Source organism: Ammodytes marinus (assembly GCF_949987685.1).
Source record: "Ammodytes marinus genome assembly, chromosome: 1".
In the NCBI taxonomy this organism is placed as follows: domain Eukaryota; kingdom Metazoa; phylum Chordata; class Actinopteri; order Uranoscopiformes; family Ammodytidae; genus Ammodytes; species Ammodytes marinus.
In genome coordinates, this window is record NC_137230.1 from 28689906 (window position 1) to 28716963 (window position 27058).

The 27058-nt window shown below is 40.6% G+C and overlaps 1 protein-coding gene across 1 annotated transcript; it reads right to left on the reverse strand.

Annotated features, from left to right (window-relative positions):
• Nucleotides 1–27007, reverse strand: pacsin3 (protein kinase C and casein kinase substrate in neurons 3). Its single transcript, XM_080032991.1, has 10 exons — nt 26556–27007; nt 14439–14539; nt 13544–13700; nt 12957–13192; nt 12408–12563; nt 10982–11157; nt 9262–9382; nt 5393–5541; nt 4937–5094; nt 1–1836 (listed from the first exon to the last, which is right to left on the reverse strand). Exons 2-10 carry the CDS (start codon nt 14490–14492, stop codon nt 1721–1723), a joined length of 1323 nt encoding a protein of 440 aa, XP_079889117.1. The 5' UTR covers nt 14493–14539; nt 26556–27007; the 3' UTR covers nt 1–1720.
• Nucleotides 27008–27058: the final 51 nt, after the last annotated feature.

Sequence of the window (27058 nt, forward strand, 5' to 3'; positions counted from 1 at the left end):
ATCTTCCCACTGCAGAAAGCCCTTTATTATTGCTTCCCACTTTATGAACTGTACATGATACAATTTTGTAAAGGAAAAGAATCAAAGAAGCAACTCAGTATTATTAATTCTCTCTTATTATTTTGACCTCTACGTGGGTTAGCTGAAGCGATGCTCAGGTCGGCAGGACAGAGGAGGCTCCCTTACAAAACCATAAAACTTAAACATGAAAACCGACAAAATATGATCACTTATTTTAGATGTTTGAGGTGCGTGTAACTCGTGATCTCAAGACAAACCAGCAAAGCACCTTCCGCAGGTTAATTGACACAAAGCTCACAACTCAACTTTACTCTTTCTGCCTCAGTCAGTCTAAAAGGAAGGAATGATTGGTAAATGAAAGAGGAAAACAAATTAAAAAGTAAGTTGACTGTAAAAATGCTATGCTTAAAAAAGTTTAAAGAAAAAGGTCGCAACCGTTCTCACCGCCCATAATCAAAATCATTTGAGTTAAAATAAACACATACAGCTATCACATTTAAAAGAAGAAAATAAATCAGAAATGGAAAGAAAGTGAATTCAGTGTCACACCAGAAAATCTACAAAGTAACCAAAGCATACTGTTGTCAAGCTAAACAAGTAGTTTAAACATTGTAAAGTCCAGGTAACAGAACATCTGGTTTTTACTAAGATCAGACTTGAAGTCACCAGCAGGGCACCGCCATATATTTTTCTGGCCTCATCATTAAGGCACTGACAGTCTTTCATTGGGTTTATTTTTCATATCTTCTATTCAAGCAGCAACCAACACATGGGTGCAAGGATCGAAATTAAATTTCTAAAATCGTTTTCTCTTGAATTAATGAACTGATTTATTATTTGATGAGAATACTGAGGCTTAAAAATAAAAAACACAAATTTCTCAGTGAAGATTGTTTTCCTCTCATGTCTCATACAGGACTTCAGCAATCATCTGGTTAGCTTAGTTTAGCATAAAGACTGAAAACATTGGGAAACTGCTAGCCTAGCTCTTTCTCAACCTAAGCAATCCTAGCTTTCTCAAAACGGTTATCTTTAGCGTTCTAACTGGCGTCAGTATTGAACGTCAGAATATCAAGTTGGGTGATTCTTAATACCCATTTTTTTTTTAATGTACATCACCTTGTTACTTCAGCAAAAAGTCTGTAAAACCTCAATTCTTTATGCTAAGCTAAGCTAAGCGGCTGCTTGCTTTATTCTTATATTAGTATTTTGCTTAATTATTATTTATCTATTTCTTTAGGAAGAAACATATTTTTGGGAGTGTGTTTGACTGTCAAATGTTTCAGCCAAACAGCCGTGGTGGTTGCTCATTACTGCTCAGCTCCTACCAGGCCTTGTGTGGATTTTCTGGAAAACAGGAAACCGAGAGTTTGATGACATGCCTGGTCAGATATCGATGGGTGACCTCCAGTGAACTGCCTGTTCATGTCGACAGGCTGTGGGAGACTTCTCGTTGCCTGTAAACTTCATTCAAACAATGTCTTTGACCTCAGGCCGAGTAAACAGCCTTTCACAACAAGTGGGCTTTTTTTTAAGAAAAAAAAAGTAGCTCTCAGAATAGAGAAAAAAACAAATGTTTTCAGTCAGTTACCAAAAAACGGTCACAGATGGCATGTCTACAAGTCAGCAGAAATAGCTTTTGGATTGGTCCTGGCTTATTGAATGTTGTTGTACCATATGGAGGGTGAACGGGACGCCATCAGGATGCAACGCTCTGGACGTAGTTGGCGGGGTAGAGGCCGACCTGGCCGTTGCTCAGCTGTCCTTTACACCAGCCCTGCTCGTCCTCCTCTCCCATCTTCAGCAGCTCTTCGCCTGGGACGAATGGGATGAAAAAGTTACTTCTCTATCAGAAATTGGAGACAGCAATCCTGGAGAACGCTTGTTGTCAGAAACATTTCTTTTGTCAAAATCTGTAAATATCTCCTTAATGATCCACAACTAGTCCCTACTGTGTGTATGCTGAAAAAAATCCAGTGGTAATACACAGCCTAGGCTCTGTAAACAGGCATGTTGCTAGCTACGGTGGCCCTCTTTGATTGCATACCCATTGTTTACACACCAGTTTACAGAGCCTAGGCTGTGTATTAACACCAAATTTTTCAATGCACACACAATACGGACAGGTAGTGGATGGTGAGGAGATATTCCCTGATTGTGAAAAAAAAGTGATTTAGTCAACAAGCGTTTCTCCAGAATCGCTGCCTCCACCTTGAATAGGGCACTGAAAGTAGAAGGAAGCATTAATGATGAAGATATTCAACCTGGAGGAGAAAGGCTTAATCAGTTTATCAGTCAGCTGTTCCGGATTCAGGCTAAGCAGAGCTAATGTCTCTCCCCCAGAGATCCCATCACGTCCCATTAACTTGTTGTACCTCAAACAACCGGCCTAACATCACCACCCGCTGAGTACGGACTAAAGCTCCACAAAGCAGCCTGGCCTGTTTAACCTCGTCCAACCAGGGCAATGGTACCTCATGCAGCGAGCCCAGTTCATAGAGGAACCTATCATCAAACAGCTTTTTAACCTCTTTTAGAGTTGGGGTTAATTTTCTTCCGGTAAGATCATCTAATGAGAGTCACTACAATCAATACAGAGCTTTGTCATCCCCCCAATATTTGCCCCTCCTTTTATAGATGGACTTCAAACCCCAGTAAAGTCATCAAGGTCAGTAGGGATGAATTTTCAGAGCATCTCTGCTGCTTGGGGGGCAAACTAAGCTAAAGTAGTTAAAGAGGAACTACACAGTAAGTATATTTCATACATGCTTCAGAATACATAGTGCACAAAGACTACATTTGAGCTAATTTGACAGGAAAAACAGTTATCAGTTAACAGTAAATACTACATGTCTATACAGTGAAGATTTTATATTCAATGACATAAATTGATCAGACAAACAAATGATGTTGATACACTATTGGCTTAGTCTGTATTTTCACCAAACTGTATTCACTTTCATCACTTTAATCAACTGTGTTGTGCATGTTAAGTCCTTTTGTAATTAACTAAAACTTAACTCGATTTACCTGACAGACAAGCATGGAATTGGATTATTCAATGATAATCCCTTAAATTAGAATACAACATGCAAATCACATTCTCGGTATTTAGATAGATGTTAAAAACATCCAGTAAATCAGGAAGATAAAACCATTCACAAATAGGTTTCATTTCCATCAAGAATAACCAGGTTTTTAGGTGTGTGAGGGGTTAAGTTTTAACCCCTCACACTCCTAAAAATAATTATGCATAATAATAAATACTTAACTGTTAAGTATTTAATAAATGCAAGTGTTTAGTTGTCAACTCAAAGAGCAGCACATAAAAGCATCAGTTCTGCCAGATGACAGCTAAATTAAGTAGTACGTTAACTACCGTCACAGCCGCACACACCATGCAGGGAGGAGCAGCAAACACAGGTCTCCCCTTGTTGTCATTTGACATTGGAAACTTTTGCAATAATGATCTAAGTTGAGTCACAGATTTTTTTTATACCTTAACAAAAAAAAAACTCAAAGAGATTGAGAAACATATCTTCTTTCTGTTTCCAAGTTAAATTTATTCCTTTAAACTAGTTGCTATGTCCATTACTACTTCTAAACACAGATGGTGACCAAATGAGGAAGCTGATTTTATTTCCAGTGGCCATTTTAAGAAAATAAAACGTATGAATCTACCAAAGGTAAAAAAAAATCTTGACAGTTTAACTTCTATTTAAATTTTCATTTTTACCAAATCTTAAAAGTGTCCATGTGACTCAAATGGATTCATGAACTTACTTGACCTGGCTGGAGCAGGTCACAGCAGGGACTCACATGCAGACTGAGGTTAGATGTAATGGCTGTGTCCCAATTAGATTACAGTCTTACTGCATTAGATCATCAGTTCTCATGTCTGAAACAATATGCTTGACATGAGCTTGTGTAAATGTGTTAAAACGAGGCATCACTGGCGCACTGAAAAGTGTCTACTAGGACGTGTATAGACACTGTAAAAACAAATTAAAATGTGCAAATTTGTTCCTAAAAAGAAGCATGTCATATTGGATATACTCTGATATTCTAATAAATATATTCAGGCTTATTTATTTTAAACAGAGGGTTGCATGGGATAAACTGAAATACTTAGTAAATAAAGATTATATTTTGAACATTAAAAGCACCATAAGAAAGATTTTTAAAAAGACAGAGGTGGACATATTATGGAGAAAATATTGCAATGCAACCCCACAAAGTATTAATACTAATGTACTTAGGTGCCTGTAATGTTTTTGTCCATTAAGTTGTATTGCTCCGAATTTGATTATGAAATATATTACAACGAAGACTGCGGGGCAGACTGTTTGTTGCTAACATTAATTTATATGGATGTATCTTATTTCATAAATACACACAATCCGTTGATAAAAGTCCAGAGCAAAGTATTTTTATGACTTTTTCTGTATTACGTTTCTGTGGTACTGTGATCCAGAGGTAATTACTTATCTCATTATGTCAACATTTCAATTGGTTAACATGTGATTAAGTGGTGGTCTTGAGATAAAAGGCCTATTAAATGGGTTCAAAGTCCTCATTATAGACTTAAAAGTTAGCATCCAGTTGAACCAACAGCTCTCTGACTCAAGAGTCAACAAACACTGAACATTAATCCCTTCAGGAAATGCTGCAGGGCTGTTAGTCTTAATTGGATTTGATTGTACATATTGGTTTTACAGACAGGTAATATGCCACACTATAACCCTTTAGGAAGACAAATATATCACTCCACTAACACCCTGAGGTCTATTTTATTTATTAATTTTGTCCATTTTTCACATTGTATGTGATGTCATAAAAGTTGAAGGAATCAGACCAAAAATCAGCACTCTCCCCTGTGATGCCTCGATGTATTAGCATTAGTAGGTGTTAATACCTGCTTTAAAGCTGAGCTCATCGGCCTCCTGGCCCACGTAATCATAGAGCGCTCGGACTCGCACTGCCTCTACCTGATCCTCCTCCTCCGCCTCCCCCACACCGTTCTGCTTCTTGGGGCTCTCCTCGTCTGACCAGTCTGACGAGTAATCTTTCACCCTGAGAGAGGAGACGGGAGACAGACAGACTTCCATGAAAACCAGCGTCGTATATGCAGACTACACAATATTTAGGGTAAAATTAGCACATCCACTAGAAACCTCTTGAGTGCTATTAATTAGTGTTATGCTAGTACTTTCGAAAACTAGCATAGCCTGCCACATAGAAATCAGCGTGATTTAGCATTTTGTTAAGAAAGTCCATCAGATGGATAATGCAAACCCAGCCCTACGACCAAACACAGTAATATAGGGATGATTGTTGTTTGTTGTCTGCAGACAGAGCCCTCCTGTCCTACCTGCCAGTGTCCAGGGTGATAGGACTTGGGCTTGGCGGGGCGTCTTGTCTACTTGAGGGGACGATGTTGGTGAGTGTGACCACGTTGTCCTCCGATTGAGCACTTCGGACCTTCTTGCTGATGGAGCGACTCGCCTCTGGAGACCACTCCTGCACACACACACACACACACACACACACACACACACACACACACACACACACACACACACACACACACACACACACACACACACACACACACACACACACACACACACACACACACACACACACACACACACACACACACACACACACACACACACACACACACACACACACACACACACACACACACACAATTAGACACACTAGATTTTTTAAATCAGTAAGGATTTTTTGTAAAACTTGGCATTTGGGGTCTTTTATCACAAAAAATGTATAAAAATATCTTATAAAAAAAACACAAAATGGATTCCTCCTTATCATCCAACACATTTTGATGTGGGCCCTCGTCTCAGAATATGCTGTTCTGACAATAAGGTAAATATTTTGTCTTGGCTGCCAGTTATTGAAGGCCGTTGCTTTGTGGTTAATAAAATCAGAGTGTGATCAGATCGGATGCAGACAATAACAAAAACAGACACTTTTGCCATAATAACAGGGTGCTGACAGAAGAACTATAGGTGGCAGGGGATAGAGTTACTGGTATTTACAGTCAAAGTGGAGCACAGAAGAACCTCAAAACTATCAGCACTGCAGGAGGTGTGTGCGGGGGAGTGTGTGTGTGTGTGTGTGTGTGTGTGTGGGTGTGTGTGTGTGTGTGTGTGTGTGTGCGTGCTTGTGTGTGTGTGTGTGTGTGTGTGTGTGTAGCAAATATCCTCACCAGGTATAGAATTACCATTACATACCTCTGAAAAATGAGGATTAAACAAACATTTTACTACTTAAGCCTTTAACAATTTTAAGGGGTAAAATGAAGCATTGGAGTTAAGGTTATAGTAATGAATGATTATAGTCCACAAAGCGAGCCAAATGTATGCATATGCGTGTGTGTGTGTGTGTGTGTGTGTGTGTGTGTGCATGTGTGTGTTGGGACAAAGGCTCTCTGTTTGCGTGTCAGCAGCGCTGTGGGAACGCCAGGAGATTCCTCAGAGGACAGAAGAGATTCATTTCTTTCTGCCAACATCTCTCTCTCTCTCTCTCTCTTATTTTCCAATTTAGGGTGAACTGGCCAAGCTGAATAGAGCTCACTTTGTGATTACAGGAAGGAATCTCACCGTTGACTGCACTGAAGGAAATATCTCAATACATTTCCAAATGCCAAATCTACTTTAAAAGTGAAGAAAATGATGTGTATTTAACAGTCTGTGGAAAAGTTGAAAAAACAACAAACTCTTAAAATACATGCTTCCTGATCTGTGCTCTGTAAATAAAAAAAAACAAAAAAAAACTGCTCAATTACCTTTTCAGCAAACGTAAAATTGCGCCTATAGAAGTTCAGTATAGTACATACTGTATGAGCCTAAGCTGTCACTGTTTAGATGGCAATGATACCAAAAATAGTAACACTTTAAATCCCCATAATTAGAATCCATTAAGTTGTGTATACATTTTGATAAATGGTTTATAAACACTATAATTTAATTGTAAGTAGATATAAGTGGTTATTAATGTTAACACGTATAACTCCTGCTGTGAAGCACCAACAGCCTCCACCATAAGTGTATAAACATAATAAATGACTTTAGTAAAACATAGAAATAGAAGATGTCTTCATAAAAGTAGTTCTAATAGTTGACACATTCCATTATACATTACGCATGAAATTGAGTAACTGAAGAATAGGAATGGATATCAAAGGGAGGTTTTGAATTCATAAGATCCTTTAAGAAACATGCTTTTCAAATCGGCTTATCAGATTCCTGGAGGAGTGGTTAGGGGTACCTTTGTTTACAATGTCGCGAATCAGAGCGAACACTCAGAAGTGTGGCCAAAGCTTTAGTCAGTGGTGACTTGACCAAATATCCATCTAACATAACAAGCAAAGAAGCCAAAAATACACCTGCATCTTATGTAGTTTGGGCTTCTGCTTAAATGTTTGTTTGTACAAAATGTTTTTTTATTACATTTGGTCTACCAACACTGGTATATGTTATGCAGTCCTCTTGATAAAGAAAACAAAGAGAATATGTGAATCAATCCAGGCTTCTGTTTTTTCTGCTTAGCTTTGAAAAGAGGAGTGCCTCATTATTAAGGGCCAATATAACCTTGTCTTTTGGGATCTTTGATGGCATGTGGTTCACCTTAAATGAACAACTCTGATCAGACGCGCTACCACTTGACAGGATTTGTTTGAACATGGCCAACACATTTTTTTACCAATGCAGCAAACATTCCTTAGTTCATCTGACATTTGATTTAAAAAAAAAAAGAAAAGCAGAGAACAGAGAGTTTTCATCTTAAAGTCTTCAAAGAGACGTTCCGTGGTCCAGTTGCTGAATTTTATATCTTATAAGTATTATATTTTAACTCTTTTGTATGATATGAAATCCAAGGATCCAGTGCAGGCACAGTACACTGTACACTGTGTTAGTGTGTTAGCTGCCAAAAATAGAAGTTGAGTGGGAGGCAGGAATCCAGGTTATTGTATCTCTATTATGACTTGACAATTGGGTCCGTACAGTAGATCTTTTCACACACAGAAAATAAGACGAAACAAAGATTCCCTCTTTGTGGATCAGGAACAGGGAGAAGAGGGTGTGGACATTCCTACGTCTACCTGATCACAATCAGCTGAATCATCCTCAGGCAGAGTTCACAAAGAACTTGGATTAGGGAAGAACTGGCGCTCAGCAGAAATAGACATCTCTTATTATTCAACTCCGAGATAAGAGTGACTCTGTGAAGGCAAAGTAGCCACAAGTGATTTTAACTATTCACTTAAACAGTGCAAACACACTTTGTGTTTTCAGTTTGCTGAGCATGCTTATTAAGCAATGTATTTTGTAGTTATACTGTTGTAATTTTGCAGATGAAGGAAAAGTACCTATAGCTGGTACCACAGGTAAATAAATATGTTAAAATATGTACACATGGTGTCCACTGATAATAAAATAAGAGCCTTTTAAAAAAAAAATTGTTGAGCTTAAAAGAACAATGTGTAAGTGGGGAGACAGAGGACAGGAAATATTTGTACTTCTGCTTCCCAGAATCCGTTGTCTATTTTTTTCCACATTTATAAATATTTGTTTGTCTTCAGTGGCCTGGTCTGCAGAGCTGAGGGGAAATCCGTAGATTTCCACAAACAACTAAATAAACCAGCATCTGTGTGTGTGTGTGTGTGTGTGTGTGTGTGTGTGTGTGTGTGTGTGTGTGTGTGTGTGTGTGTGTGTGTGTGTGTGTGTGTGTGTGTGTGTGTGTGTGTGTGTGTGTGTGTGTGTGTGTGTGTGTGTGTATGTTTGAGAGTTTCAGACTGAATATTAATCAGGCCACTAGTGAAAGTCTTGTTGTGTGACTGAGAGCTCTGAGTGGGGTCAGGAATGTCTGCACACACAGACACAGACACACACAGACACACACACACACACTACAACAACAACTCCAGTGCTGCACTGTACTGTTCTTTGTAGAGTCTTGTACTCCAGACGTTTGAAGAAAAAAAACTTGAATGAATGAACGTAGTCTAAATAATCCCCAAGTGTGAATACAGTGACCAGTGTGTGTGTGTGTGTGTGTGTGTGTGTGTGTGTGTGTGTGTGTGTGTGTGTGTGTGTGTGTGTGTGTGTGTGTGTGTGTGTGTGTGTGTGTGTGTGTGTGTGTGTGTGTGTGTGTGTGTGTGTGTGTGTGTGTGTGTGTGTGTGTGTGTGTCCGTCTGTCTGTCCACACCTCAAACTGGGGCCAGTTCATGCTCATGCCCGGTCCGTGGGTGTTCCTCCACCATCTGAGATCCTCCGTGTCATTGGCTGCCTGGATGGTCTGACCCAGGTCTCGGTGCAGGCTTTTGAACCTATTGGACAAAGTGACTGTCAATCATCACAACTACACTTCCCTCCTTCTTTAGGTTCTGTCATTATTAGAGATGTTAAATTCAGTCAAAATGTGTTGACAGGTGTTGATTTAAAACATTAACAGCAGTCTGCACTTCATCATTTATATTTTATGACTTTGTGTCCTATAATGTTTGTAGGACACAATTAAAACAGCTATGTTTTTTATGTTAAACAATAAAATGGCAGTGTGTCAAATTACACACAGCCATTTGATTATTTATCATTAAAAATAACAATCAGTGAATCTTTAAAAGACAGCTAAAAGGCAAGATGTTACACTTTTAATCAAGATTAAACGGTATACTATGCATTCAAATGACTGCAGTAGGTACCCGAGTACATCCGGTATTCTGAGGGCTGGGCCTCTAAAATCCTGAAGCCTCTATTGAAGTTCCAGATAAGACTATTATGTACACTCCTGTGCATATCTTCATTATCAGCTCTGTGCTGGTTTGTTTACAGTGAATAATGGAAAAACCAGGATCAATTTAGATGCTGCAGGTAAATGCCCGAGGGCTGTTTGAAGACTGTATGAACTCTGGTATCATGTTAACTAATCAACAGACAAAGGAGGACTATTCTTTATACATTATACAACACATTTAAAAAGAAGTGTTTTCCGATCCCGTTGACTCATGATTTTGCACAGGTCTGGAGGTTATTTGACAAAGTTAAAACCTTACTACTTAATACGAACATTCCTCTTTGCGTTTCCCAGGACAGTATTTCCTTAAAGTCTTTATAGACTTAAGTTGACTGTCGAGTTGTAATTTAGCATGTAGAGCGTTTTTTAAATTTTTTATTACAACGACTATTCTTTCCTAGGCAGTTACATTGGAATCACATTGAAGTGGGATAACCAGAGTGAACAAAAACTGTTTAAATGTACTTATGGGCATGGGATTATTGTTTTAAGACGGACTTGAAAAGATAAGAAACTAACCTTTATTTGGCTGGGATCCTGTGTTTAGGATCGCTTTCATGCGTGATCATTTACTTCAGGTAATGAAAGACTAAGGATTGTGAGAGAAGTAAGTGTGTGAGTCTGGAGGGGTTTGGGGAGAGGTCACTGTAAAGGGGCAGGTGGTCTTTCATTAGCTGGGCCTGGACAGGAGTAGTCGATCAGCTAAATGCATTTTTACTTTGAACTCTGCCTTTAATATAAACCTAAAATCACTGGATGACTTGCGCTTCACAGAGTAACTGTAATCAAAGATGAATTTCTGTTCAATATTTGGACACAAAGACCTTGTTGGTCTTCTTTACCAATCTAGGTCACCATGGTAACAGTGGCTTGTTTAAACAGCATGAAAGGCCAATAGTTAATGGACAACACTGGAGTTTTCCATTAACTCCTGTGTACACACACACACACATGTTCACACACACACATTTTAAAACTTAGACAGCTCTGCATGCCTTCGTTCAGGGTCATGGATCATAAATCACTTAATCACCCTATTTTCCCTAAGGATGTGTGTGTGTGTGTGTGTGTGTGTGCGTGTGTGTGTGTGTGTGTGTGTGTGTGTGTGTGTGTGTGTGTGTGTGTGTCCTACCCGTCTCTGACAGACAGGTCGAGGTGTGTATGGAGGTCCAGCATGACCTCTTTAAAGAAGAGCAGCCTGTTGCGCTCGGCCTCCTGGGTAAGGTCAAACACCTGCTCCATGTCCTCCATGTAGCGAGGGTTACAGCGATTCAGCTCCTCCAGGGCCTTTGTGTAGCGCTCCTTTACCTGCCGCACACACATACACACACAAACGAACACACACACACACACACACACGCACGCACAGAGAGAGAGGATATACTGAGCTACTGTACGTCCCTTTATCAGCCAACACTGAAATGAAGAGAAGCAAATGTGCCTATGTTTCAGCATTTAGGAAGGAGTCCAAGTGTTCAAACATTGAGCCTAAGGATTTATCACTTCTCTCTTGGTGAACAGTCTACACACTGTGAGCCTCTTAGCTGGAGTGTCACTTTAATACAGCTGCAGCTGAGAGGTGTTGAATAGCGTGGTGCCCCAGGAATTAATATCTCTATCTTAAAACAGAATTTTTTTCTAAATTCCCTCAACCACATTTTTTGAGTATGTGCTCCTGTGTCAATGTGTGCTGAAGACTACTAGATACTGACAAACCGCATTAATGTTGCAGTGCCACGTTTACGTAACAATCTTTCCAGGATTGGGACGGTTGTATCATGCAAGGTTTTCCATCAAACAGGATGTCATGCTAAGCGCTGTTTACACTGATGACGTGTTAATAGATGTGATGGTTGGTAGCGTGAGCCTGTCGTCTGCAGCTTTTATACAGCCTGTTTGCTGATGCTGCCTTTTTTTCTACTGTTCACTCCCTACAATGTAGAAAACTAGAGACCATTGCCGTAAAAGCTTATTAATTACACAAAGTTATTGCCAACTAGAGTTTGCACTGACATCAGACATATTTTTTGCAGCTGCTCCAGCACAAAGCCTCCATGTGATTCACTAACGGACAAGGCAGGGAGTGATTGATTTGAATTAGCAGTGACATAGGGCGTTCAGGTGAAAATGAAGCTATCAGTTAAAGTTACTTGCGTTTACCCCTTAACGACACAAAGAAAGAGAGAAGGTTAAATAAAGATCCACGTGTTGGTGTCAAATGTTTTTCAGGGCTTTTTTTCCACCTCCAAACTGTAAAAATGATTCAAGATACTGGATCTAATTTTCTGGACAATAATTAAAGAGCCCTATAGAGTTGCCTGACACAGACACACACTATTTATTGACTTATCCTGAGTTTAACTCAGGATTTCCCAGTTTTGAGTTGATCATTTACCTATTCAGGACCTGGAGCTAATCCTCTGCAGACAAGCCAGGTCCTGTTTAAAAAGTAAAGAACTGACATACAGGTATGTTTTCCTGGAGTCACTGACACACCCATATTAGTACAGATCTAGAGTGTATGTGAGTGTGTGGCCCTGTGTGTGTAAGCTTCGTACTTTCTCAGACTCCTGGGTGCAGCGCTCAGCCCGGACACTGTATTTGCGGACTTCCTCCTGTGACTTGGTCGTGTCGGCCTTGGCGTGTGTTTCCCTGTTAAGTGCCGTCCACTCCTCCTTTTTGGCCTGATGGTAGCCTTTCCTACTGGACTCCACCTTGACACACACATAATAACGCACACAATAACACACACACAGACACACACACACACAGACAGACAGACAGACAGACAGACAGACAGACAGACAGACACACACACACACACACACACACACACTTTAATTTCCTGTTTTAATCAACATCTCACACACATTCATGATGTTTCTAAAAAAAAAGGCTGTGTAGTTTCCTCATCAGCACATTTGAGCTCTAATATTAGAGACTTGATTCACTCACAAACACTCTTCATGGTATTATGTCAGATATAATGACCTTTGGCAGCGCGTGGCTTTATTCAAGTAAACTCCCTTCGCAAATTACAAAGTTGGCTCATAATGGGCATAAAGCAAATACTACTGACAGACAGAAACTCAGAAACAGGTTCTCACCTCTTTCAGTTTGCGGACCCAGGGTTTCTGTGCTTTGCGGAAGCCGTCGTCGGCATCCTTGGTCTCCTTGAAGCCTCCCATCAGCTGCTTGTGGAAGGCATCCTTCTGCCATTTGCCGACCTTCTCACTGTCCTCGCCCGCCAGACGCTCCCTCATCTCCAGATGCAGCTCGCTCAGCCGATCGGCCGCCTGCATGAAGGCGTGCCACGCTTTCTCCAGAGTCCCATACTGAGGACCTGAGGGACAAGGCAGAGGAGATAATGTTAACTTAGGTGATTTAAACATGAAAGTTCACTTCCTTTAGCCACATTTCAAGTTAATGTTGAGCACTCAAGGTTTGTTCATTCCAACACAACAGATGTTTTTTTTAGGGTTCTTGCTAATTACACGGCAAATCAATGATGCCAAGCAGCAAGCATTTGTTTAAATTATGTCCACGGAGGTCCAGCAAAACGTTTATCATTTCATGAAATGAGTTGCAGCAACACCTCAAAGCTTTGCAGTTAGATTAAATGACCTGTTTGCAGACCCTGGCAGTGTATTTTTCAATTAACAGATGTTCTGCTGCTAACTTGATTTTAACTTACCTTTCTCCACGACGCCCCTCCACCTCTTGGCCCAGTCACTCAGCTGCACGGCGTAGCTCTTCTCTATCTTTGCTCTCTCCTGGAAGCAGCTGACCAGCTCGTTACACAGCCGGTTACCATCGTCTATCCGCTTCACCGTCCGTTTGAAGTTCCCCGGCTGCAGAGGAAGCCAACACAAGCCATGACTAAGACTGAACTGGTTCAGGGCATTGATAGTCCCTGTTCTGCTGTTACATGACTTGGTCCGTCAGTTTAATGCATGTTATATTGGGTTGGCAGTACATTAGCATGTTAACACGACGGCAGGATGTTTAGCGGACTAGTGATGATGTACGGACCCAACAGAGAGTGAGTGAGTGGAGTCGGAGCCATGAAGTTTTTCCAGATGGAGGGCTGTGAAGCCGGCAGTCAGTCAGCAGGGACTCATTATGTTGTCTGTGTCTCTATCTAAACACCACAGGCCGACACGCTGCTGCCTTATGCTTCCACCTTCCGCCACTCATCGCATGTGCTCCGATAGCCTCGGCTCGTACATATACATTTAGTCTCGTTAAATAATTAAAGTACCAAGACCATTGAGGCTGATACCAGCATGTTAGCATAGCTAGCACCAAGGTAGCTTATTACCATATTTTCTTTTCTTTTTAATCCTTTATTTCTACAGGCAAGGGAGTTATTAAAAACACATTCTCACTTACAAAGCCATCTGTGTGTGTGTGTGTGTGTGTAAACTGTAACGTTATTTGGATTAAATTGCTATTAATATGTGAACAAGTATTACCAGTCCAGTGTATAATCTAATGGTTTAATAAGCCATCTTTGTTTCCTCTCAGTGTCAGAAGTGTGTGTGTGTGTGCATGTGTGTGTGTTTGCGTGGTGTGTGTTGCTGCTGTACCTCCCAGAAGCTGTCAGAGCTCCCCAGGTCGCTGAGGTCCCCATTGGAAGACATTTTGGGGTCTTCCTTACAGCACAGAATGATGGCGGCTAGAGAGAAAACTGCAGAGAGAGGGAAAGGGAAAATATACATGTTTTGAGTGCACATGGAGGAGACATTTTTAAACATTTACAAATCCCAAGACTTCTGTTGCTGAGGATGTGATATGATGGACAGCTCCAAGACAGCTAATAACAGGACCTGTTTGTTGAGAGGATTTTCTCTTCTGAGTTGACAAAGCTTCTCTCAAGCCTCAGGGGAAATCAAACTGTTTAAGTACTCACCATTACTAGTAAACTGATGTGAAAATGTCACATTTTAAAAGACCGTTTAAAAAAAGCTGATAATACAAAAATAAAAATAGTAAATGTGATATAAACGTTGAATAACATGCATGGTATTTGGGAAGTCATGGGGCTTGTATGATATGCCTAGAAGACAACTGCAAGAGAAATCATGTCCTCTGAAAGGTCACGAGTTTAATGCCTTAACAGTCTAACTGCTCCACTGTTAGCTTTCCAGTTTCCAGCCTGTGGCATACTGCAGCTCCGTGTGTGTGTGTGTGTGTGTGTGTGTGTGTGTGTGTGTGTGTGTGTGTGTGTGTTCGACAAACACTGATGCCCTGTCTCACACATCCGTTTCACAGGAATCTGTGCCGGCCAGGCCTGTTCATCCACAATAGAACTCATTCATCAGAGAGAAAAGATGAAAACACATTTGTAGAGAATCATCTCTGATAATAACTTGCAGACACAAATAACTTCCATGCAACGACAGTAGGATTGGGCCTGCGGATTACACCACCTGTACTGCACTTTTAAAAGGATGCCCTGTGGAGTACTCTTGTAAACAAACAAAAGGTATGTTTACATTCAGTGTTAGTCATCCTGTCTATCCTTGAGCTCTAACAAATGTGTGGAATTATTTTCCTTCCTCTAACGTGTTTTAAACTTTGTACTCTGCTCCCTCCGCCTGGAACACTCTTCAAAAAACACTCAAATTGGAATAGGAACTCATCACTATGAATGATTTTAAAACTCGGCTCACACGTTTTCTAATGATGGAGATCCACTCCACATAGTAAAACATGTACAATGGCGCTGGAAATTACGAAAAATTATGAATTTTTGCAGTAAGAAATCCAAGCAAGAAATTATTGTTACATGTACTGTTAATATTAAAGTATCATTTAAAGCAGCAGTTCCTATCATCTGGACCCCTCTTGGTTGCCATATTCCTCATATTGTTTTCTTTTAGTTTTTTTCTTTTCATAAGTCTGCCTAAAAAACAACTACATTCTACCTTTAGCGTACTACTTTGTCCTCAATATAGATCACAGGATGCAATCTACAGAATAACATACAATTGAATTTCAGTCACACACCAAAGTGACCTGAAGGTTGGTGTCTCCTTCAGCTGTGCAGCTCTGGAGTGAATCTGCTGATGAAGCCTGTCAATAGCTCACGGTGACCCGACCTCAACAACATGCCACTATCCAAGCCCTGGCTGTGTGCACTGATTCTCAGTCTGCAATAAACCAGGACCCTACTGAAGTCTAGTCTCCTGTCAGACTCACTTTGAAATGAGCCAGGGGTTAAGCTTTTTGCAGTGCATTTTGGTCAATGTGCTACTGTGGGTGCAGAAAGTAGTTGCTGGAAATGTGGGTTGTGAAGGAAAAGTTTACACCAGTCATGTTTGAATAAAAAAATGGCATAGACAGTATAATGAGAGACAACTTTTTATTGGATATCATTTAAAATCTCTCTAAACATCTAAACGTGTAATTTATATGGAGGAAAATGTATAGAAGAGTCTTTAAAGTATTCAAGATGGATTCTTCCGGAACAGTTAGAAGTGCCGAATAGAGCAGACAAGACTACTCCTGTGTTGTGAAGAGTTTTGACAGTTATATAACTGTAAAGCGCTATTAATATCTCCTTTATGAGATTGTGCTCTAAAACAAGGCTTGACATGACAGGACTGTGAGAAGTTCCTTGCTATTTTTCCTCCTGCCTGCTCTCCCGCTCGCTGTAAACAACTAGTTGCCTCCCAAAATAACAGCAGTAGATCTTGTGCACTGCACTGCGAGCAAGCCGGTGGTAAATTAGATGTAGCCTTGGTGATATCTGCAGGGAACAATGTGGGAGTGAGTCTAAATAAACTCTGCAGTTAGCTATGAGGCAGGAGAAGGAGCATGCACCTACTTGTGCTCCATACTAACAGGTTTAATGTAGGTGCTGTAGGTGTGTCCGTGGGCTGTTGGTGTGTTGCGTTCAAGTGACGTTCAAGATTAGCCGAAACCAGTGACGTTCATCAACATCACATCCCTCAGACACTATAGGTAATCCCCTTCAGACAGCTGGACTCTAATATTCTCTGCACATGGTATAGTCTGTACATCACAGGTAGAGGCAACAGATCAGAGGAAAGACTGAGGTGTGTGTGTGTTTGTGTGTGTGTGTGTGTGTGTGTGTGTGTGTGTGTGTGTGTGTGTGTGTGTGTGTGTGTGTGTGTGTGTGTGTGTGTCACAAGTGAATGGCAAGTATGCTAGCAGTAGAGGTATCTGCCACCAGCATGCTGGAACATGAGTGAGTATGAGAAAACTGACTTTGCCACGGATCGCTAATTACTGCTCCTATTTCCTAAAGGACAGCATTGTGTTTGTTTCCGTGTGTATGTTTGTTTCCGTGTGTGTGTGTGTGTGTGTGTGTGTGTGTGTGTGTGTGTGTGTGTGTGTGTGTGTGTGTGTGTGTGTGTGTGGTGTGTGGTGTGTGGTGTGTGTGAGTATCTGGGTGCGGCTCATTGAGAGCCAGTAGCTATTATTTCTATACCCGTTGGAGGTGTGCAGACGCAGACCATGAAAGTTAAACAAACATCTACTGCGCTAAATTACAAATCACAAAATTTCCAGTATTTAATTTAAAAAAAAATACGGTATGTGTGTGTGGGCATGTGTGTACATTGTAAAAAATGTTTTACAGAAATTCATACTCATTCTGATCAGTTAATATATTATTTTAGCACTTTAGAATACAAGAGTAATTGTCTATAGCCTTTATACCATCTGTGTGAGACTGTAGCTAAATTAACATAGCAGCATGCTAACATGCTTACAATGACAATACTACCATGCTGAGAATAATGTTCACAATCTTAGTTAAGCATGGTAAACTTTGCAAATAATGTTATTATTACACAATCTCAATTAAATAGTGTGCTGTAAAATGCCTTTGATTCCACCATGGAACACTGGCATGAGGTTAAGATATGAAATATGGTCATTTTTATGGTCAAGTGCGGTTTATGTGGAGTCCATCAGACAGCCAACATCCCCTATGGATCTGAGTTTTTCTCTGTATGTTTGTTCTTTGAGGATGTTTACATTCCACAACCACTGATCATGAACTTGGGTTCAGTCCCCTCAGTTTAAAAACACACACATCAGGGCCAATTTCTAATGTTATGGGTGGCCATGTACAAGACTATTTACTGGCCAAGAAGCAGTCTCTTACATGCTCATGTACGCCTCTGTTTTATAAGTATTGACCAAATGAGTGACACCATGCTAATTATCGAGCTTAAGACATGTTGGAATGCATATAGCATTACCTTTGAAAGGAGCAAGGCTAGATGTTCCAGTCTTTACGCTAAGCTAAACCAACTGGCTGCTGGCAGTGGATTTATATGCAGGCTACCATACAGAGTTAATTGATGCGAGTATTGATCAACCTTTGCATCCAACTCTCTGGTAAAAGTGAATAAGCAGCATATCTCCAAGTGTCAAACCTTTCCTTCAAGCATATCAACTCAATGTTTTCAACCGCACCAAGTAATTAAAAACTTTCTTCAAAAATGGATGTTTGTGTCAATATGACATCTGGTTTATTTTTCACTGATCACTTAACCATCTGAAGACATACAGGTTTGTCCCTGATCCAGAGCAGGGCAGCAGACTGTCAAGCCTGAGCGACAGAGAACAGGAGGACTGTTGAAAGACTCAGGGTAACAGTGATGGAAGGAATGAGGCTTAAGGAAACGAAAGAGCAAAGATTTTGACAGACAAGCAATGAGACACAAGGGAAGTGTGGTAGAACACAAACTCTTTTTCACTGACTCTTTTGAGAAAAATGAAGAGTTGAAAAGATACCTTAGGAGGAATGGGGGTCTAATGGCACAACAACACAGCAGCATTTGTTGATGTGGTTTCTGTTACAGAATGACACAGATACAACTTTTAAAAGGCCAAGTGGAGCTGCTGTGTCATGCTCAGACGAATAAAGGAGGAAGCTGTATGAACTAAACACTAATGAAGCCACGCCAACAAAAGAAATAAATCAGATATCAAATGACAGAATTGTACACCTCCATTTCTCTTTGTGATTCTGAACTGAGGTGTGACTTAAGCACCAGTCATTATATCTTGTAGGCCTGGGTTTTAAAGAAATGCTCAAACCGAAAACTGGTCTTTTTGGGTATCAAACACGAACCTGGTATCAGAAACATGGTCGCTGTTCACATTACAAACATTTTATGGCTCGTTCCCATAATTGAAAAAAAAAAATCGTTTGCCAGAAAAATGCTGATCAAATAAGTGCTACGAGAAGCCATATATGGGTCAATTTAGAAAAATAATAGTACTTCTTTGTTCACTGATCCTAGCAAGCACAGTTTCTGTGTCAGCACTAATTATTATTGGCAACTGGACAAGAGAGCACAGCTGAGGCTGATCTGCATGTAATTAGTTCTGCAGATATTTTAACATTGGGGAAAGGGTTTATTCTGTGGCTTTGAGAAGTTTCTATGACATTTTATTAAGGGGAGAGAGAGAGAGAGAGAGAGAGAGAGAGAGAGAGAGACAGAGAGAGAGGAATTCAAAATACAGACTTTCAGTGCAGTGTTTCTTTAAACGATGTTTAATTTTTATAACGGTTCTACTAGCAAAAACAACTTCAAAACTATTTTTGGAGCTCAGACATTTTGAAATAGGCGGTTACCGCTGCAAGTCAGTGCTACAGCTGTAGATCTGCAACCCAGACTACCACAGCAAACAGCACCATTTTACTGTTCCCAATACAAAACCGCTGGCTTTGATTCTCCTAACAGTTAAATGACAATAAACACACTCAGACATTTCTCGTTTCACATTCAAGGAAGATTTACAACCAGACAAAAAAATGACATCTTTGCTCACAAGCGCACAGAGGATCAGAGAAGTGATATTCAGTGGTCAGGGAATCGACAGTACAAATATCAGCTTTCAGTACAGGCCCTGATAAAGAGGTGGGTGACAGGGTCATGGCCAGACAGAAGAGGATTCTAGCTGTTGGTTTATAGAGAAATGGGTCAAGCCATTGTAGGGGGAGGAGGAGGAAGGGGAGGGACGGATAGAGAGAGAGAGAGAGAGAGAGAGAGAGAGAGAGAGAGAGAGAGAGAGAGAGAGAGAGAGAGAGAGAGAGAGAGAGAGAGAGAGAGAGAGAGAGAGAGAGAGAGAGAGAGAGAGAGAGAGAGAGAGAGAGAGAGAGAGAGAGGGGGGCTGGCTGGTCCAGACCTCCTAAGCTTCACTGGAAAACCCACGCTCATTAATCTGATTAATGTACACCACCAGTTTCCCCTAGCAGCCAGCCTCGGTCTATATGGTAGATCTACATAGCGAGCACGTGGAGGGACGACACCAGTATAAGTCTATAAGCTCCTCTTGCTTTCAGTACGCCTGCATTCCAGCAGTTTGGAAGGGTATGTGGCGTACATGTCACACACCAGGGCCTGGAGACTGCAAAACATCTATAAACAGAAGCGTTCTAAGATTTTTTTTTGTATGCTGTAGTTCCTCTGCCAACAGCTGGCTGTATATCAGAGCCTGAGAACCAGCTGTGGACCAGAAAGCTGCTGTGTCCCTTTCCAAGAAGAGAGATTCGGTGTATAAAAAGGAAGAAAATTATAACCATGCTCTTACCAGGGGGCAAAACTAAACTACATTATGGGTAACATCTATGATAGTTATAATGCGTTGTTTTGATTAACAACTATTTTCGCCTCGAAATGGCAACTTATGTAAGAGATATTGTATTCAAATGTTTGTGAGTGAGTCCCTTCTTGGATGAGCCTTCACCAACATGCTGTTTTATTAGTTGTTGTTTCCATGTTACAGACCACAGCAGTGTGTGGCCTAGCGCTAGCAGTAGCGGCTGTAGCTTCACTAAAATTTCCATGAGGAGGAGTTGAGTGTCATTGCTCCTACCGCCCCCAGTGCAACACAACTGCCAAGTAAGTGCACACAAGACAAGAGTGAAGAGGGTAAACAATGAGAAGGCAGAAGTCCCTCCAACCAGCCTCAAATGTTATGCCAGCAACACACTCTAAACTAAAAGTTCAACTGTTCAATGTTGTCAAGCTGTCTTTTTGAATACAGCAATGCAACCAAACGGCTGAATTCTATAGGGCTGTGATACTGTATCCAGAAACAGCACAAAGTGCTGTTTCGTGCTATGACGAAACAGCACTTTGTGTCACACTTTGTGACACAAAGTGTGATCCGACAAATCGGATCACACTTTTAAATAAATCTGATCCGTTAAGACACACAAAAGGTGTAACTTTTGCTTGCACACGTTAAATGCCATCCATGGCATTCGATAACACGTTCAGAGGTCTTACATAGTTAAAAAAAAAAGCATCCTTCAGAAGCCTAGTTCGTTTGAAGATGTTTAAAGGAATAGTTTGACATTTCGGGAAATATACAATCATTGGCTTTATGCCAAGAGTTACTTTGGGAATTCAGTTCGGGGGAGAATGGAATCTCTTAAACCATCAATCAAAATCAGTTACTGAAGGAATGTTAAGTGAGAAATGGGGAGTAATTCCTTATTTCTATCTCTTTAATGTTACGTTTAAATGGTTTTGATAGGTGGCGATATGAGTTTTTGGGTAGAAAATCCTCTTACTTGATGGAATCGGTCTGATAAGAACATGGTCAGGCTCAATTACTTTTCAAAGTATGTCAGGAGATATAATCTGGTTTGACACAACTACAAAAAGATACCATCAACAACATACTCAACAAAACATACTCAACAAATCAGGATAAGGAGAGGATTATCTGGTAGCAGGGGCAGGCAGAAAGCTGTGTGGATGTCAACATCGGGTCCAAAACACAGAAAGCAATTCCTCGAATCCCAAATGAAGCGTGTTAAATATTACTGTTATGTTAATGTATGAGTGGAGCACAGAAGCTTAATAATGAGCAGTGTATAAACAACAGACACAGCACACAAACAACGCAGGCCCTGTTGAATGGTACAGAGCCCAGAACTTACCTTATTAGAGATGAAAACAGGGATGGACAGATGTCCAAACAGAAGACAGCCTTTCTGTCTCCTGAGGGCCTGAGAGACAGAAAGATGGAGGATCCCCGTCAGGAGCAGATGCGGTAGCAAAGGAAAAACACAGAGAGGTTTGTTAGACAGTCAAGCAGCATGCGGTTAGTTCCCCCAGCAGACAAACAGTGTTCGGGCAGGGCTGGACGGGCGGCCCCGTTATAAGGCGCGGTGTGGGCTGGAAGGTGGCACATTCTGGGAGACGTGGTGAAATGCCACACATGGAGCCAGGTAGTGGAGGGCTAATGAAACAGCTAGAGACCAGCGGCCCCCTTCAAGAGGAGGTCAGAGCAGTTAGCTCGCACCTCTAAAATTACCTGCCTTAACGATGAGTTGGGAAGGGTGTGTCAGATTTTTTTATAAAGACCACACCAGTTATTTTGTATTCACCCATTTTGCTGAATATTTCCTTCCTTTTTAGGGACTCAAAACATGATTAAAATTCAGTAGATCCAGGGGAAATGTTACAACTACATTGCCACACAATTATAAGGTCGGTTTGACACTAATTGTGATGAATCACACAGAGTTGACAAGTCAATTTTAAAATGCTGTTCAAGTAAGCCGGGAAAGCCAACATCTGCTTGGAAGATAGGAAAGGAAGTCAGTAGTTGAAGTTGGTATAATTTGTAAATAAACAGGATTAAAATGCAAAATATGATCTAATCTTGTTCTCTTCAGCTAACTTGGAATTAAAACAGGTGCCATCCTCATGTAAAAGAAGGACAGCTTCTCTGAGCGCCTCCCATTATGATGATTGTGTAACTTCTGACCTGACATTGGGTTCACGAGCCAGAGCCGAGAAACCTCCTTCTTTGCATACACTGAATGCAACTGGTTAGTAGTGTGAACATGAAATAAAACAATGGAAAAACCAATATACCAGCTGCTCCGCGACATGAGGGGGTTAGATATTTAGAAAACAGTGAGAGAGCGCAGGTGAAGCGTGCAACAAAGATAGGCCTGCTCCATGAAAAATAAACCAGAAGCAGAACATCTATTCACTTCATTTGTCATTCATTTTAATGCTCCAGTCACTGCGGGGGAGGAGTTGTTTGTAAACGACGAGGATTCATTATGATCCCTACACCGCAACTATCTAAAAACAAAGAGTGACTCGATCCGGCTTCAAAACTAAACAAAATGAACATAAAAGATCAGAAGAATATCAGGTGTTTGGTCTATGTAATTCTATGAGAGTAAAACTTACAGTCATGATTTACAACTTGGGAAAACACTGGTCTTGAATTCTTGTTTGCCAAACAGAAACAGCGTTATATGATCAAAAATCAATGTAAGGAAAAGGTATCTTGGCAGCTTTATCAACTGATATTTAAAGCAATCTTTCCCTGATTTTGAATACATCACAGCCATTAAGTGATTCTTGTAATTTACTTAAACTTAAAGCCTTCATGTTTCTTATTAATATCCAATGAAAGCATGACTAATTCTCCCCATCACGGTATTCAAACATTGAAACAATGTAGTGAAACTCGACCTTGCAAGGATCTCTTAAGTTGTGAATCACATGTAATTGCAGGTCTTGGGCAACTATGTCAAACATTTCACACTCTCTATGAATGTAACCGACAACAAACGGTTGTCTGGTGGAGGCCAGGCAAGAAAACAAAACGAAAGCAGATCATCAGATGGAGGAGGAGTACGGGCGACCAGAGAAAGAAAAGGACAAGTCAGCCTTGTTCCCACACACACACACACACACATACACACACTTAACCAGCCCATCTCTAAACCATAACCACATCAGTGTTTGCCATGTTGGGCCAGAACCGCCCTCCGTACAGACTGCAGTGCTGAGGCCAGCCTGGCACAATCTGCTGCACTTTGCCAGAGGAAACACTGCAAAAGATTAACCCAGAACCTAGTCTGCCTGCTGTTCACATTTGACTGGATATAGTGTGACCGCATTAAGCCTTGCTGTCAACAAAAGAAAACACTCAAACAACTAGGACTTGTTCTCTGACAAAAGCTTTACTTCTTATCTTCTGAATTACCATACCAATATGCCAAGGCAAATTCCTTGTATGTGAAAACTTAACAATAAACCTGATTCTGATTCTTTAACAAAAATATTGCCATTAATTGGCCACTATTTTTATAGGATTTTATGTAATTTTTCAAGCAAAAATGCCAAACATCTATGTATAGATTGAAGTAAACCCTTTAAAAAAATTAAAATGTTAAGTAAATACAGTTCTAGGCTCAATTTTTCATACTTTTCATGTAATATTCTTTTTAAGCTCAAAATAACGTATAAGATTTAATATACTGTATATACACAGGTATATATATTTTTTTTTACACAAGTACATCATTTAAAAATGTTTTAACTTGAGTAGTATACACTGTCACTTCATTTACTCTTTCGGTTCAATGTAGGTCCAACTAAAACATAAAAAACTCCTTAAGTAATATTCAATACCTAATGGCAAACCATTTAAACTTGTGTTTGATAAACAGATTTAAAGAAAGTAGAAGATTCTGATAGGGAACTTGTTTTGTTAAAAAGGCTCCTACACCATTCAGCTGGTTTATGTGAGGTGAGGTAGCCTAGTTGCCACCTATAATTTACTAATCCTTGTGTCCCAAAATGACCTGCACTCTTCAGTGTTTGACTTCTGGTGTTACTTTTTTAAAGTTTTGATTTAAAAGGAAGCACGAGCAGACAAGTGAGCCAGCCAACCAGAGGAGAGATTGACAGACTGGGGGTGGGAGTTCACGTTCTGCATGGACATATTTCTTGTTTCTATGAAATTCCACTTGCTTGGCAGGATTTGAAAACCTGAAGCTTGGGGGGAGGTTTATGCCCATCTACCTGCCCCGCCCCTTTATAGATCCTATTCCTATTGGCCAACAGGCAGGTTTAGGATTTCTGATGAAACCTTTAATAGTTAGAGATAATGTAGTGGAGATTGTTTCCATTCAACCCTCAGACAAAGCATGACAGAAATTGCTCAGGGGTGATCCTTCTCCTTTTCTATCTTGATGTGTCCGGTTCACAAAAGCAGTTTGAATTGATTTTCTTAAGGTTTCAGGTCTGTAAAGTGCGTGCTTTGCAAAGTTAAAGTCATGAGAAAATGTCACTGTTTCAAAACCTGCAAATGTGTTTTTAATGAACCATCATAACATTATGTTACCATAATGATGCAAAACCGAAACCATGATTAATAACGGCAGACCCACATTTAAAACACATCAGAGGGTTTTTTTGAGTGGCCACAATCATGGACATTTCCCATTACTTTCATATGGAAAAGAGGGAAAACTTTCTCTTATTCTGTAGTTTTGAGCTGCCTTCATGATATAATAACAACTCTTACGGCATAATAATCGTCCGTAGATTAAGGGGAAGTGTTAATACATTGCCACAAAATGATGAGGTCGCTTTGACACTAACTTTGATGAATCACACAAAGTTGACAAGGTTATTTAAAACTTCTATTTATGTAAGGGAAATAGAACATCTGGTGGAAGATGGGAAAATAAAGCAGTAGTAATACCGTAGTTAATGCAAATGTTGTAGAGGCTACTTAATGAGAGTGTGGCATTGTCTTTTTAAAGGTGTATTTTGATAATAGAAAAGTGAATTGCACTCTGTATAGCCTACAGCCTAATTAAGCTATAGCGGCCTCTTCAAAGCTGCCAACGTCTACTACGCCTGTGCTTTTTCTACTATGGAAAGGTAAGTCTGCTGTGGAAAAGGCCTACGGGGTCAGAAAGTTGCTCCATGTACGCTAGATTTGTAAATACTGTCGACATAGCCATAACAACTGGATAAGCGAACAGTTGCGCACTGTAAGTATTTGGATGGTGCACTCAAAACTGTCAAAAAAGTTAAGTGTGCAACGATGGACCACCAATACATTTCAAACTTTGTTAAATGGCAGCGGAGAAAATGTTTAACACTGTCAAAACATATACGTGCTGTACAAACGTAAGTGTATTTTTGACTACTGCTTGTTAGAAACACACATGCAGTCCTACAACTTCATATGTCAATGCAGGCAACAGTTGAAGTCAAGGGTGTACCAGCAGATATTTTCGCACGTTATAATTGTTTGACAAACTTAGGCGATGACTGTTGCAGTTTAAACTATGCAGAAGATGAACAGCTGTCAAATGCAATTGTCATTTCAGGTAGGCTATGTGATTGACACTGTTTGAGACAATAGGCCTACCTGTAGAAATGAGTGCACCATTCAAATACGGTGAACACAGTGCACTACATGCAAGTGTATGCCCACTTCTAGACACAACTTTGGCCCCCTACTGGTCAAAAATCACTCAGAGCAGCTTTAAAGTGTTGAGCAACTATCAGGTAGGCTAAAGCATCAATGTGATGATTGAGGGCTAGGCTAGTGTTCGAGCCAGACATGTTATAACAAGCCTTTAATATTAAAAAAGAGGTTGAAATCAACAAATATGTTATCAACATGGCGATTATATCAAATAACTTGACCCGAATCTGGATGCATACGGATTTGGCAGTTTAACGATCGGCTATAGCCTAGGCTACTTGGTGCTAAGACACAGTTGAGTTAGTAAAAGTAGGCTACTGATGTAACACACGCAATATGCCTATTATATAAATATAGGCCTTTATAGCCTAAAACAAAACAGGGTTACAAGCCCGCTGGGTGTAAACATGTGCTGTCTGGCTGGCTGCAGACAGGTGAGCTCTTACCTGTTTCGCTCCGATCCGGAGGAACCAACTAAAAGGCACAGTCCTCCCCGGTGCTGCTGCAGCCGCTCTCCTCTCTCACTCACAGATTAACACTCCGATTTGGATCTTCTTTAAACACAGATATAGTGAATAAATACAGCGGTTATTCCTTGTTTAAGCCTCCACGAGCTGCGACATGTTGCAAGTTATCCTCCCTAGTTCCCCCTCAGCCATTTACACCATGAGAAGATCCGACCCGCAGCCCCCTCTACTCTCCAACAAGACAACACCGCGTCCGTAGCGTAGGCTACTCCTCGCTGAGAAAGTTTTCTTGTATTTCCTGGGTGAACTGGATCAACGTATAAGTAAATTTGTTTCCCTCGAAGGCGAAACGAAGGGCACTTTTAGCTGATAGATAATAATGTTTCTTCTTCTTCCCCCCTCCGAAGCCTACTGGCGTCTGTGTAATCAGATGCTGCTCACCACAATATCCATTCATCCTATTACAGAGTTTAACCCTTCAC

Coding starts and splice junctions, on each gene's coding strand:
- pacsin3 (XM_080032991.1), bottom strand. CDS start 14,492: ATGTCTTCCAATGGGGACCTCAGCGACCTGGGGAGCTCTGACAGCTTC. Junction 13,701..14,438: donor GCTCTGACAGCTTCTGGGAG/GTACAGCAGCAA, acceptor CTTCCTCTGCAG/CCGGGGAACTTCAAACGGAC. Junction 13,193..13,543: donor GAGGGGCGTCGTGGAGAAAG/GTAAGTTAAAAT, acceptor CTTGTCCCTCAG/GTCCTCAGTATGGGACTCTG.